The sequence below is a fragment of the Pristiophorus japonicus genome, chromosome 2 (genome assembly GCF_044704955.1).
Source record: "Pristiophorus japonicus isolate sPriJap1 chromosome 2, sPriJap1.hap1, whole genome shotgun sequence".
Taxonomy (NCBI): domain Eukaryota; kingdom Metazoa; phylum Chordata; class Chondrichthyes; family Pristiophoridae; genus Pristiophorus; species Pristiophorus japonicus.
The window spans coordinates 58,005,327-58,022,549 of NC_091978.1; the positions used below are offsets into that span (position 1 = coordinate 58,005,327).

Genomic DNA, 17,223 nt, shown 5'->3' on the forward strand with positions numbered 1-17,223 from the left:
TCTCTGCAGTGCTGTTCCTTTTGTGTACGTTCCATACTACATGTCCTTCCATCTGTTCATCTGCTCATTCTTTCGACCTGTGTCCATCTGTACACGTGTCCTTCTACTTCTTCTGTGCTGCTTCTTCTGTCTATTCCTGTCCTTTTTCTGTCTTCTGTGTGCTTCTTCTGTCTGTTCCTGTCCTCCTTCTGTTGAGCTGCTTCTAGCTTGCATATTTATATCCAGGTTTTAACTGGTTAAGTCATGGCAGGAAAGCCCAGACCTGTCATGCTCCTCCTGTACTATGTGGTAAGTCAGGGACGCTTCCAGTGTTCCTGACGACTACATGTGCAGGAAGTGTATCCTGCTGCAGCTCCTGACAGACCACATTGCGGCACTGGAGCTGCACATGGATTCACTCTGGAACATCCACGATGCTGAGAATGTCGTGAATAGCATGTTTAGTGAGTTGGTCACTCTGCAGGTAAAGGTTACACAGGCAGATAGGGAATGGGTGACCACCAGGCAGAGCAGTGGAAGGAAGGTAGTGCAGAGGGGTCCCTTGTGGTCATCTCCCTCCAAAACAGATATACTGTTTTGGGTACTGTTGGGGGAGATGATTCATCAGGGGAAGGCAGCAGCAGCTAAGTTCATGGCACCATGGGTGGCTCTGCTGCACAGGAGGGCAGGAAAAAGAGTGGGCGAGCTATAGTGGTAGGGGACTCTATTGTAAGGGGAGTAGATAAGCGTTTCTGCTGCCGCAATCGAGACTCCAAGATGGTATGTTGCCTCCCTGGTGCAAGGGTCAAGGATGTCTCTGAGCGGCTGCAGGGCATTCTGGAGGGGGAGGGTGAACAGCCAGTTGTCGTGGTGCACCTAGGTAAAAAATGAGATGAGGTCCTACAAGGATTTAGGGAGCTAGGAGTTAAATTTAAAAGGTAGGACCTCAAAGGTAGTAATCTCAGGATTGCTACCAGTGCTGCGTGCTAGTCAGAGTAGAAATAGCAGGATAGTTAAGATGAATACGTGGCTTGAGGAATGGTGCAAGAGGGAGGGATTCAAATTCCTGGAACCGGTTCTGGGAGAGGTGGGACCAGTACAAACCGGACGGTCTGCACCTGGACAGGACCGGAACTAACGTCCTAGGGGGACATTTGCTAGTGCTGTTGGGGAGGGTTTAAACTAATATGGCAGGGGGATGGGAATCTATGCAGGGAGACGGAGGGAAGTAAAATGGGGGCAGAAGCAAAAGGTAGAAAGGAGATAAGGCAAAGTGGAGGGCAGAGAAATCAAGGGCAAAAATCAAAAAGGGTCACATTGCAACATAAATCTAAAAGGACAAAGAGTGGTTTAAAAAAAAACAAGCCTGACGGCTCTGTGTCTCAATGCGAGGAGCATTTGTAATAAGGTGGATGAATTAACTGTGCAGATAGCTGTTAATGAATATGATGTAATTGGGATTACGGAGACATGGCTCCAGGATGACCAAGGCTGGGAACTCAACATCCAGGGGTATTCAATATTCAGGAAGGATAGACAGAAAGGAAAAGGAGGTGGGTTAGCGTTGCTGGTTAAAGAGGAGATTAACCCAATAGTAAGGAAGGACATGAGCTTGGAGGATGTGGAATCGGTATGGGTAGAGCTGCGGAACACCAAAGGGCAGAAAACGTTAGTGGGAGTTGTGTACAGACCACCAAACAGTAGTAGTGAGATTGGGGACAGCATCAAACAGGAAATTAGGAATGCGTGCAATAAAGGTACAGCAGTTATCATGGGTGATTTTAATCTGTATATAGATTGGCCTAACCAAACTGGTAGCAATACGGTGGGGAGGATTTCCTGGAGTGTATAAGGGATGTTTTTTTTTAGACCAATACGTCGAGGAACCAACTAGCTGGCCATCCTGGACTGGGTGTTGTGTAATGAGAGAGGATTAATTAGCAATCTTCTTGTGCGAGGCCCCTTATGGAAGAGTGACCATAATATGGTAGAATTCTTCATTTAAGATGGAGAGTGACAGTTAATTCAGAGACTAGGTTCCTGAACTTAAAGAAAGGTAACTTCGATGGTATGAGATGTGAATTGGCTAGACTGGCGAATGATACTTAAAGGGTTGACGGTGGCTAGGCAATGGCAGACATTTAAAGATCACATGGATGAACTTCAAGTGTACATCCCTGTCTGGCGTAAAAATAAAACTGGGAAGGTGGCTAATGAGTGAAATTAGGGATCGTATTAAATCCAAGGAAGAGTAATATGAATTGACCAGAAAAAGCAGCAAACCTGAGGACTGGGACAAATTTAGAATTCAGCAGAGGAGGACAAAGGGTTTAATTCGGAGGCGGAAAATAGAGTGAGAGTAAGCTTGCAGGGAACATTAAAACTGACTGCAAAAGCTTCTATAGATATGTGAAGAGAAAAAAATTATTGAAGACAAATGTAGGTCCTTTGCAGTCAGAATCAGGTGAATTTATAATGGGGAACAAAGAAATGACAGACCAATTGAACAAATACTTTGGTTCTGTCTTCACGAAGGAAGACACAAATAACCTTCCGGAAATACGAGGGTCGAGTAAGAAGGAGGAACTGAAGGAAATCCTTATTAGTCAGGAAATTGTGTTGGGGAAATTGATGGGACTGAAGGCCGATAAATTCCCAGGGCCTGATAGTCTGCAAGCCAGAGTACTTAAGGAAGTGGCCCTAAAAATAGTAGGTGCATTGGTGGCCATTTTCCAACATTCTATAAACTCTGGATCAGTTCCTATAGCTTGGAGGGTAGCTAATGTAACACCACTTTTTAAAAAAGGAGGGAGAGAGAAAACATGGAATTATAGACCGGTTAGCCTGACATTGGTGGTGGGGAAAATGTTGAAATCAATTATTTAAGATGTAATAGCAGCGCATTTGAAAGCAGTGACCAGATTGGTCCAAGTCAGCATGGATTTATGAAAGGGAAATCATGCTTGACAAATCTTCTAGAATTTTTTGGGAATGTAACTAGCAGAGTGGACAAGGGAGAACCAGTTGATGTGTATTTGGACTTTCAGAAGGCTTTCGACAAGGTTCCACACAAGAGATTATTGTGCAAAATTAAAGCACATGGTATTGGGGGTAATGTACTGAAGTGGATAGAGAACTGGTTGGCAGACAGGAAGCAGAGTAGGAATAAACGGGTCCTTTTCAGAATGGCAGGCAGTGACTAGTGGGGTACCGCAAGGTTCAGTGCTGCGACCCCAGCTATTTACAATATGCATTAATGATTTAGACGAAGGAATTGAATGTAATATCTCCAAGTTTGCAGATGACACTAAGCTGGGTGGCAGTGTGAGCTGTGAGGAGGCTGCAGGGTGACTTGGACAGGTTAGGTGAGTGGGCAAATGCATGGCAGATGCAGTATAATGTAGATAAATGTGAGGTTATCCACTTTGTTAGCAAAAACAGGAAGGCAGAATATTACCTGAATGGTGACAGATTAGGAAAAGGGGAGGTGCAATGACACCTGGGTGTCATGGTACATCAGTCATTGAAAGTTGGCATGCAGGTACAGCAGGTGTTGAAGGCAAATGGCATGTTGGCCATCATAGCGAGAGGATTTGAGTATAGGAGCAGGGAGGTCTTACTGCAGTTGTACAGGGCCTTGGTGAGGCCACACCTTGAGTGTTGTGTGCAGTTTTGGTTTCCTAATCTGAGGAAGGACATTCTTGCTATTGAGGGAGTGCAGCGAAGCTTCACCAGACTGATTCCCGGGATGGCAGGACTGACATGAAGAAAGACTGGATCGACTAGGCTTATATTCAATGGAATTTCGAAGAATGAGAGGGGATCTCATAGAAACATATAAAATTCTGATGGGATTGGACAGGTTTGATGCAGGAAGAATGTTTCCGATGTTGGAAGTCCAGAACCAGGGGTCACAGTCTAAGGATAAGGGGCCATTTCGGACTAAGATGAGGAGAAACTTCTTCAGTCAGAGAATTGTGAACCTGTGGAATTCTCTACCACAGAAAATTGTTGAGGCCAGTTCGTTAGATATATTCAAAAGGGAGTTAGATGTGGCCCTTGCGCCTAAAGGGATCAAGGGGTATGGAGAGAAGGCAGGAGTGGGGTACTGAAGTTGCAAAGGTGATCAGCCATGATCATATTGAATGGTGGTGCATGCTCGAAGGGCCGAATGGCCTACTCCTGCACCTATTTTCTACATTTCTATCTCCTGCCACTGTGGTTTTGATAGTGTTTGCATCGATACATTGTTTTGTGGTCCCCTTGGTTGATTGACTGCAATAATGGACTTGTCTGTTTTCCCATTTGCACACGGAGTCTGCAAGGCTCAAGTTGATATTTCATCTTAGCACCTCATTCCCAAAAAATGTGCACCTGGTGTGGTTCCTTTGTGTGCGGTCTTTTTACGGACTTGGTGTCTCCAGTGGGTTTGTTTTTTCCCACCCTGATCCATCAAGTTCAGGGCCTCATGTAACAACTCCATTGTTGTTATTTCAATTTAAATGGAGAAAGAGTGCAAAGTGCTGCAGTACAGCGGGACCTGGGGGTACTTGTGCATGAAACACAAAAGGTTAGTATGCAGGTACAGCAAATGATCAGGATTTTATTGCAAAGGGGATGGAGTATAAAAGCAGGGAAGTCTTGCTACAGCTATGCAAGGTTTTGGTGAGGCCACACCTGGAATACTGCTGCAGTTTTGGTTTCCATATTTACGAAAGAATATACTCGCTTTGGAGGCAGTTCAGAGAAGGTTCACTAGGTTGATTCTGGGGTTCAGGGGGTTGACTTATGAGGAAAGGTTAAGTAGGTTGGGCCTCGACTCATTGGAGTTCAGAAGAATAAGAGGTGATCTTATCGAAACCTATAAGATTATGAGGGTGCTTGACAAGGTGGATGCAGAGAGGATGTTTCCACTGATGGGGGAAACTAGAACTAGAGGGCAAGATCTTAGAATAAGGGGCCACCCATTTAAAACTGATGAGAAGAAATTTCTTCTGAGAGTTGTAAATCTGGAATTCGCTGCCTCAGAGAGCTGTGGAAGCTGGGACATTGAATAAGTTTAAGACAGAAATAGACAATTCTTAAATGATATGGGGTTATGGGGAGTGGGCGAGGAAGTGGAGCTGAGTCCATGATCAGATCAGCCATGATCGTATTAAATGGCTGTTCTTATATTGTCCATGAAGTCCGTTTTGGTTCCTGACCACAGAATGTCCTTAATTGTCCAACTTAATTCCAAAAGCTTGGATTAATCAATTTTTAGTTCATGGTTTCCTTCTGTGCTTTTCTGAAGATTAGTAACCGTACGGTCTGATGTACATGTTCAGACTGCATTTTCACCACAGTGCTGGGAACCCATTAAAGATGAGTATCTTTAACTGCTTTTTTAAAGATAAAACATTCAGCCAGTCAGAATGTTGGATTGGTAAATATATTATTTGAACTTTGAATCTTTTTGTATGTATTTTTTTTAAACTTCAACTTTTACAAAATTTGCTTATGATTTCCTGTTGTAAGTTCCTCTGTGCTTTTTACAGAAGTATATTTAGCCAAGGGTGCTTATTTTCATGATGGTGAGAGAGGAGGAGCTGTGGAGGCGTAAAGGGATTTAGGTGTCTATGCATACATAGTCCACGGGTTCAAAAAGATTAATGGAACGTTGACCTTTTATCTCGGGGATTGGAAATCAAAAGTGGGGAAGTTATACTTCAGTTGTACAGAGCATTGGTCAGGCACAATCTGGCATACTGGGTTCAGTTTTAGGCACTGGACCTCAGGGAAAGTGCACAGTGCAAATTCATCAGAACGATACGTGCTTAAAGGACTAAATTATGAGGACAGGTTGCATAAACTTAGCTTGTATTCCGTTGTGTTTAGAAGATTGAGGGGTGATCTAATAGAGGTATTTAAATTGATTACGGCATTTAATAGCTTCTCTATCCACTCTATTTCCTCTGATGGGGGAATGCAGCAGCCAATATATGCACAGCAAGCTCTCTCGAACAGCAACATGATAATGACAAGATTATTTTTTTAGATGTTGATTGAGGGATAAATATTGACACCGGGGATAACTCCCCTGCTCTTCTTTGCAATAGTGCCATAGGATCTTTTACATCATCGGAGAGAGCAGACTGGACCGGTTTAGACACTCTTCTGAAAGATGGCACCTCCGACAGTGCAGCACTCCATCAGTACTGCACTGGAGTGTCACCCTAGATTTTTGTGCTCCAGTCTCTGGAATGGGACTTGAATCCAACAACCTTCTGATTGAGGCGAGAGTCCTACCCGCTGAGTCATAGTTAACACTTTTTTGCAATTTTGTTTCAGTTAATAGTTTGTATTTTTTTCCCTTTGCCCTCCTCTGTTAGAGGTTTGTACCCTTCCTAGAAAGTCAGTTTTACAACATTGTAATTACAGGTAGCTTACTCTTTACATGTTTACCCCACTGCTGCATGCAAGTCTTAATTTGTTTTTGGTTTGTTACAGGTTGCAGAATTCTTTTATTCAAACAATTTGGCATTCGAGTACCCAGAGCCCAAAGACAAAGTCAAGTATTTTCTGTCGAAGCTGTGGAAGACAGATTATGAGTCATTCCTTCCAGATGTTTATAACTGGCCAGAATCTGCGACAAAGCTACCTGATTTGTAATCATATGCCATTCTAAACACCTGCTAAAGAATAGTAGTGTCTGTGTAATAATTGCAATGAAGGTTTGTTCAGCTGGCAACAAACCACCGTTGAAAATCTTGTAATTTGCCAGACTCTCTCTTGTGCCAGAAGAAATAATTTTACTAGCCAAATCCCTTTTTCAACTTTCATTAGCCAGTATTCATTGGAAATTTGCAGTTTTCTCATGAATAATGTTATGCAGTGTTTTTCAGATGTCCCAAAGTGCCTTAAGGCCAGTTAATTCCTTCTGAGGTGTAGCTTCTGTTTTGTAGGCAAATACAGTTATCAATTTGAAAACTGGATCTCAGTGTAACATTTCATCTGAAAGATTACCCCAACCAACAAAGCAGTAGTCCCTCATTCAGTCTAGATTATGTGCTCAAATCCTGAAGTGGGGCTTGAATGCAGGAGTTTCTGACTTGGAGGCAAAAGCCAAGTTCACACTTCTACATTATCTTGCTAGTAAGAAACTGCTATCTAGTTTGGTTAAATACACATGAAAACCATATGTTACTGGTAAGGCATCAGAAAAAACATTAGTTAAATCACTATTTTCCTCTACCTCAAATTCTGAATCTGTTCACTTCATAAGTTGGCTGTGTGAGAATGTTGAGTATACAGAAATGATAACATTAATTAATATGTTCTATAGCAAACTGGGTTATTGGAAGGCATGTCTGGAGTACTGAGAATGTTCTGATTTTTTTTTTAACATGTTGAATCATATTTTGGATACAATACTACAAACCTGAGTGACAGCAAACATCATGGATGTTAGAGCTGACTGATTTTGAAGGGGATAGCGGGAGCACTGTTTTGCTTGCCATTAAATTTTTTTGTTTTTTGAGTGCTAAACCATTGGTGACAAGATTGGAATATTAGTGATTGTGCCAATATCAATTAAGGAACAGCATACTTTCAATACAAATATCCTGTCTGGCTGTTTTCAATGCAACAGGCTGGCTGAAGCCATTTTACAGATTTCCCACATTGCCCCAGCCGATATGCAGGAAAGTAGGGTCACTTGGGTTAGAGGTATGTTTGAATGGCTCCAACATGAACATTCTGCTCAGAAGGAGGATGGGGTACAATATACCTTAACTGTGCTTTTTTTAAAAAAAAAAGTTTAAGTAATCTCCAAACTTAGTGAAAAATGTGACTTCTTGAGCTCTCAATAATGGATACTTAACTGTGGCATAGTGACAACCTGGTGCCTCTCTTCTTACCCCCACCACCACCACTCTCTTCCATCCTATAAGAGATATTTGGTGTTTACCTAAATAACATAATGGATCAGAAATTCAGCAATATTAGGAATCAAACCACTGTGTTCCCAGATATGTTAATTATGTGGATTTGCACTACTCGGTGATGTAAAGTGTGATTTTCCTGTATACTGATATAAAATGCATGTTTTTTTGTACAAAGATCTGTTGCCTATAACTGCTTCCTCCATAGAAACATAGAAAATATGAGCAGTAATAGGCCATTCGGCCCTTCAAGTCTGCACCGCCATTCACTATGATCATGGCTGATCCTCTATCTCAACACCATATTCTCACTTTCTCCCCATACCCCTTGATGCCTTTTGTGTCTAGAAATCTATCTATCTCCTTCTTAAATATATTCAGTGACTTGGCCTCCACAGCCTTCTGTGGTAGAGAATTCCACAGGTTCACCACCCTCCTGAGCAAAAACATTTCTCATCTTGGTCCTAAATTTCCTACCCTGTATCCTGAGACTGTGACTCCTTGTTCTAGACTTCCCAGCCAGGGGAAACATACTCCCCGCGTCCAGTCTATCCAACTCGGTCAGAATTTTATACGTTACAATGAGATCCCCTCTCATCTAAACTCGAGTGAAATCAGGTCTAGTTGACCCAATCTCTCCTCATACAACAGTCCTGCCATCCCAGGAATCAGTCTGGTGAACCTTTGTTGCACTCCATCTATGGCAAGTATATCCTTTTAGGTGAGGAGACCAAAACTGCGCACAATACTCCAAGTGTGGTCTTACCAAGGCCCTGTATGATTGTAGTAAGACATCCTTGCTCCTGTACTCAAATCCTCTTGCAATGAAGGCCAACATACCATTTGTCTTCCTAACTGCTTGCTGCACCTGCATGTTTGCTTTCAATGACTGGTGTACAAGGACACCCAGGTCTCCCTGTACATCGACACTTCCCAAGCCATCACCATTTAAATAATACTTTGTCCTTGTGTTTTTCCTACCAAAGTGGATAACTTCATAATTTATCCACGTTAAACTGCATCTGCCATGTGTTTGCCCACTCTCAACCTATCTAAATCGCTTTGCAGCGTCTTTGCATCCTCCTCACAACTCAATTCCACCTAGCTTTGTGTCATCAGCAAACTTGGAAATACTACATTTAATTCCCTCATCCAAATTATGAATTTATATTGTGAATAGCAAGGGCTCAAGCACTGATCCCACTAGTCACTACCCACCACCCTGAAAAAGACCCGTTTATTCCTACTCACTGTTTCCTGTCAATGAACCAATTTTCAATCCATGCCAGTATATTACCCCCAATCCTATGTGCTTTAATTTTGCGCACTAACCTCTTATGTGGGAATTTATCAAAGGCCTTCTGAAACTCCAAATGCACTACATCCACTGGTTCTCCCTTATCCTGTCAGTTACATCCTCAAAAAACCCCAGTAGGTTTGTCAGAGACTATTTTCCTTTCATAAATCCATGTTGACTTTGTCTAATCCTGTTGATAGTTTCTAAATGTCCCATTATCAATCCTTTATAATATACTAGCATTTTTCCTACTACTGACAGGCTAACCGGTCTGTAGTTCCCTGTTTTCTCTCCCTTTTTTAAATAGTGGGGTTACATTTGCCACCCTCCAATCTGCAGGAACTGGTCCTTAATTTGTAGACTTTTGGAAGATGACAACCAATGCATCCACTATTTCCATGGCTACCTCTCTTAGTACTCTGGGATGCAGATTATCAGGCCCTGGGGATTTATCAGCCCTCAGTCCCATTGGTTTCTCCAGCATTATTTTCTTACTAATAATCATTTCCTTTAATTCCTCTTGCTCACTAGACCCTTGGTTCCCCAGCATTTCTGAGTTGTTATTTGTGTTGTCTTCTGTGAAGACAGAACCGAAGTATTTATTTAATTGTTCTGCCATTTCCTTGTTCCCCATTATAAATTCTCCTGTTTCTGATTGCAAAGAACCTACATTTGTCTTGACTAATCTTTTTCTTTTTACATACTTGTTGAAACTTTTGCAGTCAGTTTTTATGTTCCTTGCAAGTTTACTGTCATCCTCTTTTTTTGTTTTTTTCCCCCTTAATCAATCTCTCGATCCTTTTTTGCTGAATTCTATACTTCTCCCAATCCTCAGGCATGTTACTTTTTCTGGTAACTTTGTATGACTCCTCTTTGGATCTAATACTATTCTTAAATTCTTCTGTTAGCCACGGTTGGGCCACTTTTCCTTTTGTGTTTTTGCATCAGAAAGGAATGTATAACTGTTGCAATTCATGCATTCTTTTCTTAAATGTTAGCCATTGCCTATCCACGGTCATGCCTTTTAATGAATCTTCCCACTCTATCATAGCCAATTAATTCCTCATACCTTCGTAGTTTCCTTTGTTTAGATTTAGGACCCTAGTTTCAGATTGGACTACTTCACTTCCATCTTAATAAAGAATTCAATCATGTTATGGTCACTCTTCCCGAAAGGACCTCGCACAACAAGACTATTAATTAACCCCTTATTGCACAATACCCAATCTACTGGTCTAAAAATTGCGATGTGAAAGTCTACTTTGTGTTTGTGCGCGAATGTATATGGGAGGAATACAACTATGAAACCCAACTCAAATTTAAAATTAAGTTGCAATGAAGCTGAAAATTGAGAACAATCTGTGGTTGATTATTCAGTTCCTGAAGTAATACCGAGCAGAGCTTCAAAACAGATTAAAGTGTGGTGGTATAAACTGAAATCCGTTGCTAAGCAGTGCAAGAGAAACAGTTCTACAAAGAAAAAATTTGAATGTACATTTTTTTTAATTGGTAGAAGGAGATTGGTATGGAATGGTACTGAATCAAAGACAGACTTAGAATTAAAAGTTTCACTTGGAATACTAATTATATGTGACCAGAGTGAAACTATCAATAACAAAGTAAGAAAGCTGTAACAGTCGACAGAAGAACGCGTTAAAACTAAAATTTATTGACAAGGGACAAGCTCATTAAAATTTTCCAATGAGTTGTACTTTAACTTTTATCTAATTATGTAATACAGAATTGTGTATTGTCACGTGGAATGAGTAACAGAAATATATAAAAATTGTGTTTGAAATGACTATTTGGATTTGTAGAGGTCTAAGATAATAATATAGTAGAGAAGTAGGCAGTCCCTCATGTCAAGGATGAGCCGCTTCCACACCAAAAAAAGAGGAGTTCACAGGTGTTTCAATGAGGGATCTGACATTCTAGGTCCAGAGCTGTATCTTGAAGGGTGGAAGATGCCTGTGCCTGAATTCTTTTAACGTTGCACACCAGCCACCACATGGGCTTGACAGAGCAAGGCCTTGGTCCAGTGGCAAGGGTTAACCAAGACAACTGGAGAGCAAGCTTAGCTTTGCTGCGCCGCTCCTGGGCCACGATCCTGCTGCTGTTATGTGCTGGGCCCTTCACTTCTCTACTCGGACCCCACCGCTCCTGGGCCGGGACCTTACCGTGACCCCAGCCACTCCTGGGCCAGGACATCATCGATCCTCCACTGCTCTCCCCTGGGCTCAAACGCCAGGCCCTGCCACTGCTCCTTCACTTGGTCCCGACCTCGCCGCTGGTCTCGTTGCTCCCCAATGGGCTGCCTGGACTCCGATGTCAATCCAGTCGCCCTCCTGGAATCCGTCGCATCCTGGATTAGCTCGTGTTGCTCCCTACAGTGGCTGGCTCTTTTATCCCGATCTGCCGTGATGGTGTTCCCTCACAGGTCGGGGGGGGGGGGGGGCGCCACGCTGGGTCTGGGGCTGGCTCTTTTATCCTTGACCTGCGATAGTGTCCTCTCAGGTCTTACTGAACTCCGAACCAACACGTTTGAATTCCCCAATCAACCATTTCATTAGGTCTGGTTGTAAGTGTTATCTTTTAGAGTATATTTAAGTACTATTTCATGAACCTTATTGATTTGAGTGCTAAATTCTAAATAAGACACCAGCCCCCAAATCGGGACAAGATCCTTGCCTCCACTAAATGCCCCGCAATGCATTTTCAGTATCTAGAAAACAGATATTTTACACAAGCCACCCAAAATTACATTGATGTAACACCCCAGCTCAAAATCTGGACTAGCTCCCAGTCACCATTAAATGGGGATTGTTTTAACTTTTATCGTAGGGTGAACAATGGGTAATAGCAAATCAGTCACCCATTTTACACCTCGCATGATTGTCTTTTCCATTATTTGTTTTTTTGTTAAAGTTAAAATTGTCCTCCATCCTTCCTCGGGTCAGGAACTCGCTGTTGGGAATCCTGGGCGCTGTCCCAATGCAATGGGCTGCTGTGGCACGAATATGTTTAAATGGCAGTTTAGTAGGCCTGATGCATGCATATATACCTGTGATAAAGTGTAGATGTGCAGTTTTGAGTGTGGAATCTTATGAAGTGGAAGATAGATGTTAATTTGAAGCCTAATAGCACTACTTTGTGAGATCACTGTTTTTTTACAAAACAATGGAAAGAGACATAGATGTCCTCAGGGAGACTACTGAGGTCCAGAGCACTTTCTAATCCAAATCATGCAATTGAATTATATTCCTTTTTTTTAAAATAAATAAATAGGGCTTTCTGATCTTGGAAATAGTTACCTGAATCTTTAAGTCAGTGATTTTAAAGAAAAGTCAGAATATATAAGAACATAAGAAATAGAAGCAGGAGTAGGCCATTAGGCCCCTCGAGCCTGCTCTATCATTTAATAAGATCATGGCTGATCTGATCATCCACTTCCCTGGCTGCTCCCCATAACCCTTTATTCCCTTATCTCAAAAATCCGTCTATCTCTGCCTTAAATATATTCAATGACCCAGCCGCCACAGCTCTCTGGAGTAGAGAATTCCATAGATTTACAGCCCTCCGAGAAGAAATGCCTCCTCATCTCAATTTTAAATGGGCAGCCCCTTATTCTGAGACTATGTCCTCTAGTTTTAGTTTCCCCTGTGAATGTAAATATTCTCCCTGCATCCACCTTGTCGAGCCCCCTCATTATCTTGTATGTTTTGATAAGATCGCCTCTCATTCTTCTGAACTCCAATGAGTATAGGCCCAACCTACTCAACCTAACTTCATAGGTCAACCCCCTCATCTCTGGAATAAACCTAGTGAACCTTCTCTGAACAGCCTCCAATGCAAATATATTCTTCCTTAAATACGGAGACCAAAACTGTACGCAGTACTCTAGTTGTAGCAAGACTTCTCTGCTTTATTGCCCTTGCAATAAAGGCCAACATTTTATTAGCTTTCCTGATTACTTGCTGCACCTGCATACTAACTTTGTTTCATGTACAAGGACCCCCGGGTCCCTCTGTACTACAGCATTTTGTAATTTTTCTCCATTTAAATCATAATTTGCTTTTCTATTTTTACTGCCACTTTTCCCACTTTATACTCCATCTGCCAAATTTTTGCCCACTCACTTAGCTTGTCCATATCCTTTTGAAGATTTTGTGTCCTCACAATTTGCTTTTCCACCCATCTTTGTATCATCAGCAAACTTGGCTACATTACACTCTGTCCCTTCATCCAAGTCATTAATATAGATTGTAAATAGTTGAGGCCCCAGCACCGATCCCTGTGGTACCCCACTAGTTATTGTTTGTCAACTGGAAAATGACCCATTTATTCCGACTCTGTTTTCTGTTGGTTAGCTAATCCTCTATTCATGCTAATATATTATCCCCAACCCCATGAACTTTATCTTGTGCAGTAACCTTTTATGTGGCACCTTATCGAATGCCTTCTGGAAATCCAAATATACCACATCCACTGGTTCCCCTTTATCCACCTTGCTCGTTACATCCTCAAAAAAAAACTCCAGCAAATTTGTCAAACATAGTTTCCCTTTCATACAATCAAGCAGACTCAGCATGGTTTTATTATGCTTTTCCAATGTCCTGCTACTGCTTCCCAACGACAGATGTTGGGCTAACTGGTCTATAGTTTCCTGCTTTCTGTCTGCCTCCTTTTTTAAATAGGGGCATTACATTTGTGGTTTTCCAAACCGCTGGAACCTCTCTAGAATCCATGGAATTTTGGTAGATTACAACCAAAGCATCCACTATCTCTGCAGCCACTTCTCAAGACCCTAGGATGTAAGCTATCAGGTCCAGGGGACATGTCTGCCTTTTAGTCCCACTATTTTACCGAGTACTACTTCATTAGTGATGGTGATTGTATTAAGTTCCTCCCTCCCTATAGCCCCATGACTATCCACTATTGGGATGTTTTTAGTATCTTCTACCGTGAAGACCGATACAAAATATTTGTTCAAAGTCTCTGCCATTTCCCTGTTCCCTATTATTAATTCCCCAGTCTCATCCTCTAGGGGATCAACATTTACTTTCGCCACTCTCTTCCTTTTTATGTACCTGTAGAAACTTGTACTATTTGTTTTTATATTTCGTGCTAGTTTACTTTCATCATCTATCTTCCCCCTCTTTTTAGTCGTTCTTTGTTGACTTTTAAAAGTTTCTCAATCCTCTAGTCTCCCCCTCTAGTCTTGGCTACATTGTATGCCCTTGTTTTCAATTTGATGCCATCCCTTATTTCCTTAGTTAGCCACAGATGGTTATCCCTTCTCTTACAGTCTTTCCTTCTCATTGGGATGTATTTTTGTTGCGTGTTATGAATAGTGTACTGAAGGAAATTTATGTGTAGTAAAGATTCTATTTAATGATTTGTGCTAGCTATTTGGAACAGTACTGAATTATTTTCCATCACTCCTAATTTCTCTCCCCTGCCTTGGGTAGAGAGTATTTGTTAGTTGTCAGATTTTCTTAATGGAATCTTTACATTGAATATTAAATATAATGGCAGATTTACTGATTGTCCATGTTATGTATTGTTTTTTGATTATTTGCTTATTACTGAATTAATAAAACTTAGTTTTCAATATGTTTGTATTATGTGCTGAAATTCAAAGCTAATGGATACAGTTAATCAGATGATGAGCATATTTGTCCATTAACATGCTATATCACTGTTCTAAAACTGCCCCACCTGAATTTAAATGTTGTGTTTTTTCAGAGGTCAGGTGCTCATCACAGTAGATACATAATGGCGAGCATTTAAAGAAATAATTCATAATTTTCAGTGAAATATACATTCCCTTGAGGAATAAAAACTTCATGGGAAAAATGGCCCAACCATGGCTAACTAGAGAAGTTAAGAATAGTATTAGATTAAGAGGATTACGTGGATATACAGCACAGCCCAATCTGCCCAACCAGTCCATGCTCCACTTGAGCCTCCTCCCATCTTTCCTTATCTAAATCTATCTACATAACCTTCTCCCTTAACCGCCTTTAAATGCATCTATCCCATTTGCTTCAACTGCTCTCTGTGGAGCGGGTTCCACATTATCACAACGCTCTGGCTAAAGAGATTTTTTTCAGAATTCCCTATTTGATTTCCTGGTGACTATCTTGTAATGATGGCCTCTAGTTATAGAAACATAGAAATTTACAGCGCAGAAGGAGGCCATTTTGGCCCATCATGTCCACACCGGCCGACCCTCGGTCAGCAGCCCTGAAGGTTACATATAAACAATGGTGGAAAGGTAAAGAGCAACCAGTCCACCTCACAGAACTGCGACATCCCTTATACTGAAACAATCTACATTCCACCCCAACCAGAGCCATGTGATCTCCTGGGAGAGGCAAAAAACAGATTTAAAACCCAGGCCAATTGGGAGGGAATACAAATCTGGGAAAATTCCTCTCCGATCCATCCAGGTGATCGAAACTAGTCCAGGAGATCGCCCTGGCCGTATTCAATTCCCTGCAGTATTTACCATTGTATCTGTGCCAGCCAACAAGAGGTTATCCCAATTACCAGCTCTAGGCCCGTAACCCTGCAGGTTACGGCACTTTAAGCGCCTTTTATATGTGAGGATTTCGGCACCCACCATCCTTCCAGGCAGTGAGCTCCAGACCCTCCACAACCATCTGGGTAAAGAAGCCCCCCCTCAAATCCCCTCTAAACCTTCCACCAACCACCTTAAAATTATGCCCCCTTGTAATTGACCCCTCTACTAATGGAAATAGACCCTTGCTATCCACTATATCCAGGCCCCTCAACATTTTGTACACCTCAATGAGTTCTCCTCTCAACCTCCTCTGTTCCAATGACAACAAACCCAGCTTATCCAATCTGTCCTCATAGCTAAGATTCTCCATTCCAGGCAGCATCCTAGTAAATCTCCTCGGCACCCTCTCTAGTGCAATCACGTCCTTCCGATAATACGGCATCCAGAACTGCATGCAGTACTCCAGCTGTGGCCTAACCAGAATATTATACAATTTAAGCATAACCTCCTTGCTCTTGTATACTATGCATCAGCCAATAAAGGCAAGCATTCCGTATGCCTTCTGAACCACCTTATCCACCTGGCCTCCGACTTTCAGGAATCTGTGGATCAATGGTGGAGCTTTGGAGGCGTGGCCTATTCAGTTGGAGCTGTGCTGTGGTGAGAGAAGGAGCTTGCTGCTTTGCTCCTGTCTGGGAGGCCTTGAGTGAACCCTGAGACCAGCCCAGGAAGAGGAGGAGGGGGCTGGCTTACTACAATTCAACGTCCAGAGGGAGAGGAGGAGAGCAGAAAATGTTATAACTTATTACTACTACAGAGAGTTGGAGAGAGTGGGGAAAAAGAACAACCTGAGAAAACACCATCCAGTGTGGAAGGAGGGAGAGCCATTTCGACAATCTTCGACAGGTGGGTGTGTTTTGGTGCATTCCCCAAAATACTTTGTTGTATCGGTGGGGGGAGGAAAGAAGACCTTTTGAGGGCCGGAACATCGTGAGGGGTGTGAGTGTGTGTGGGGGTCTTGCTTACAGCTAGGCCCCACACACCACTGAAGCACCCCTCCCCCATTGCCTAGCCTGGGATAGCTGGAGCTACCTGGTTGAAGAATCTTTAATCACCCTATTAAACATCATTGGGAGTGTGTGCCTGGGTGGCTCCAGCTACCCCAGGTGAAGACATCTTCTTCCCCCCCCCCCCCCCGAAAACATTCTACAAAGACTGTTTTTTGCCATCTGGGGAGTGCACCCCAAGAAACACCCACCCATCGCTGTGAGGGGAAACCTGCCCTCGCAGCTTCCCTCTTTCCCACCCCCCTCTCTCTTTTTCTCTCTCTCTCTGTCTCTCCCCTCTCTCTCTCAGAGCCCTTTCCTCCTAATTGTAAAACAATTAAGACAACTGAGCAGAGGGAGCAAGGCCCCTCCCCATTCGTTAACTAGGGGAGAGGTGTGCCCCATTAAGAGCTCCCTCTGCTCAAAAAACCAACGAGGCCAATTAAAGACCAT

General features: G+C 42.4%; 1 protein-coding gene across 1 annotated transcript in view; it reads left to right on the forward strand.

The window, feature by feature from the left end:
- me2 (malic enzyme 2, NAD(+)-dependent, mitochondrial) overlaps positions 1-11,646 on the forward strand; it is a 91,606-nt gene extending 79,960 nt beyond the window's left edge. Inside the window, exon 16 of the mRNA XM_070867497.1 lies at positions 6,469-11,646. Coding sequence (XP_070723598.1) covers positions 6,469-6,630 — 162 coding nt within the window. The 3' untranslated portion in view covers positions 6,631-11,646. The remainder of the gene's footprint in view (positions 1-6,468) is intronic.
- The last annotated feature ends 5,577 nt before the right edge of the window (positions 11,647-17,223 follow it).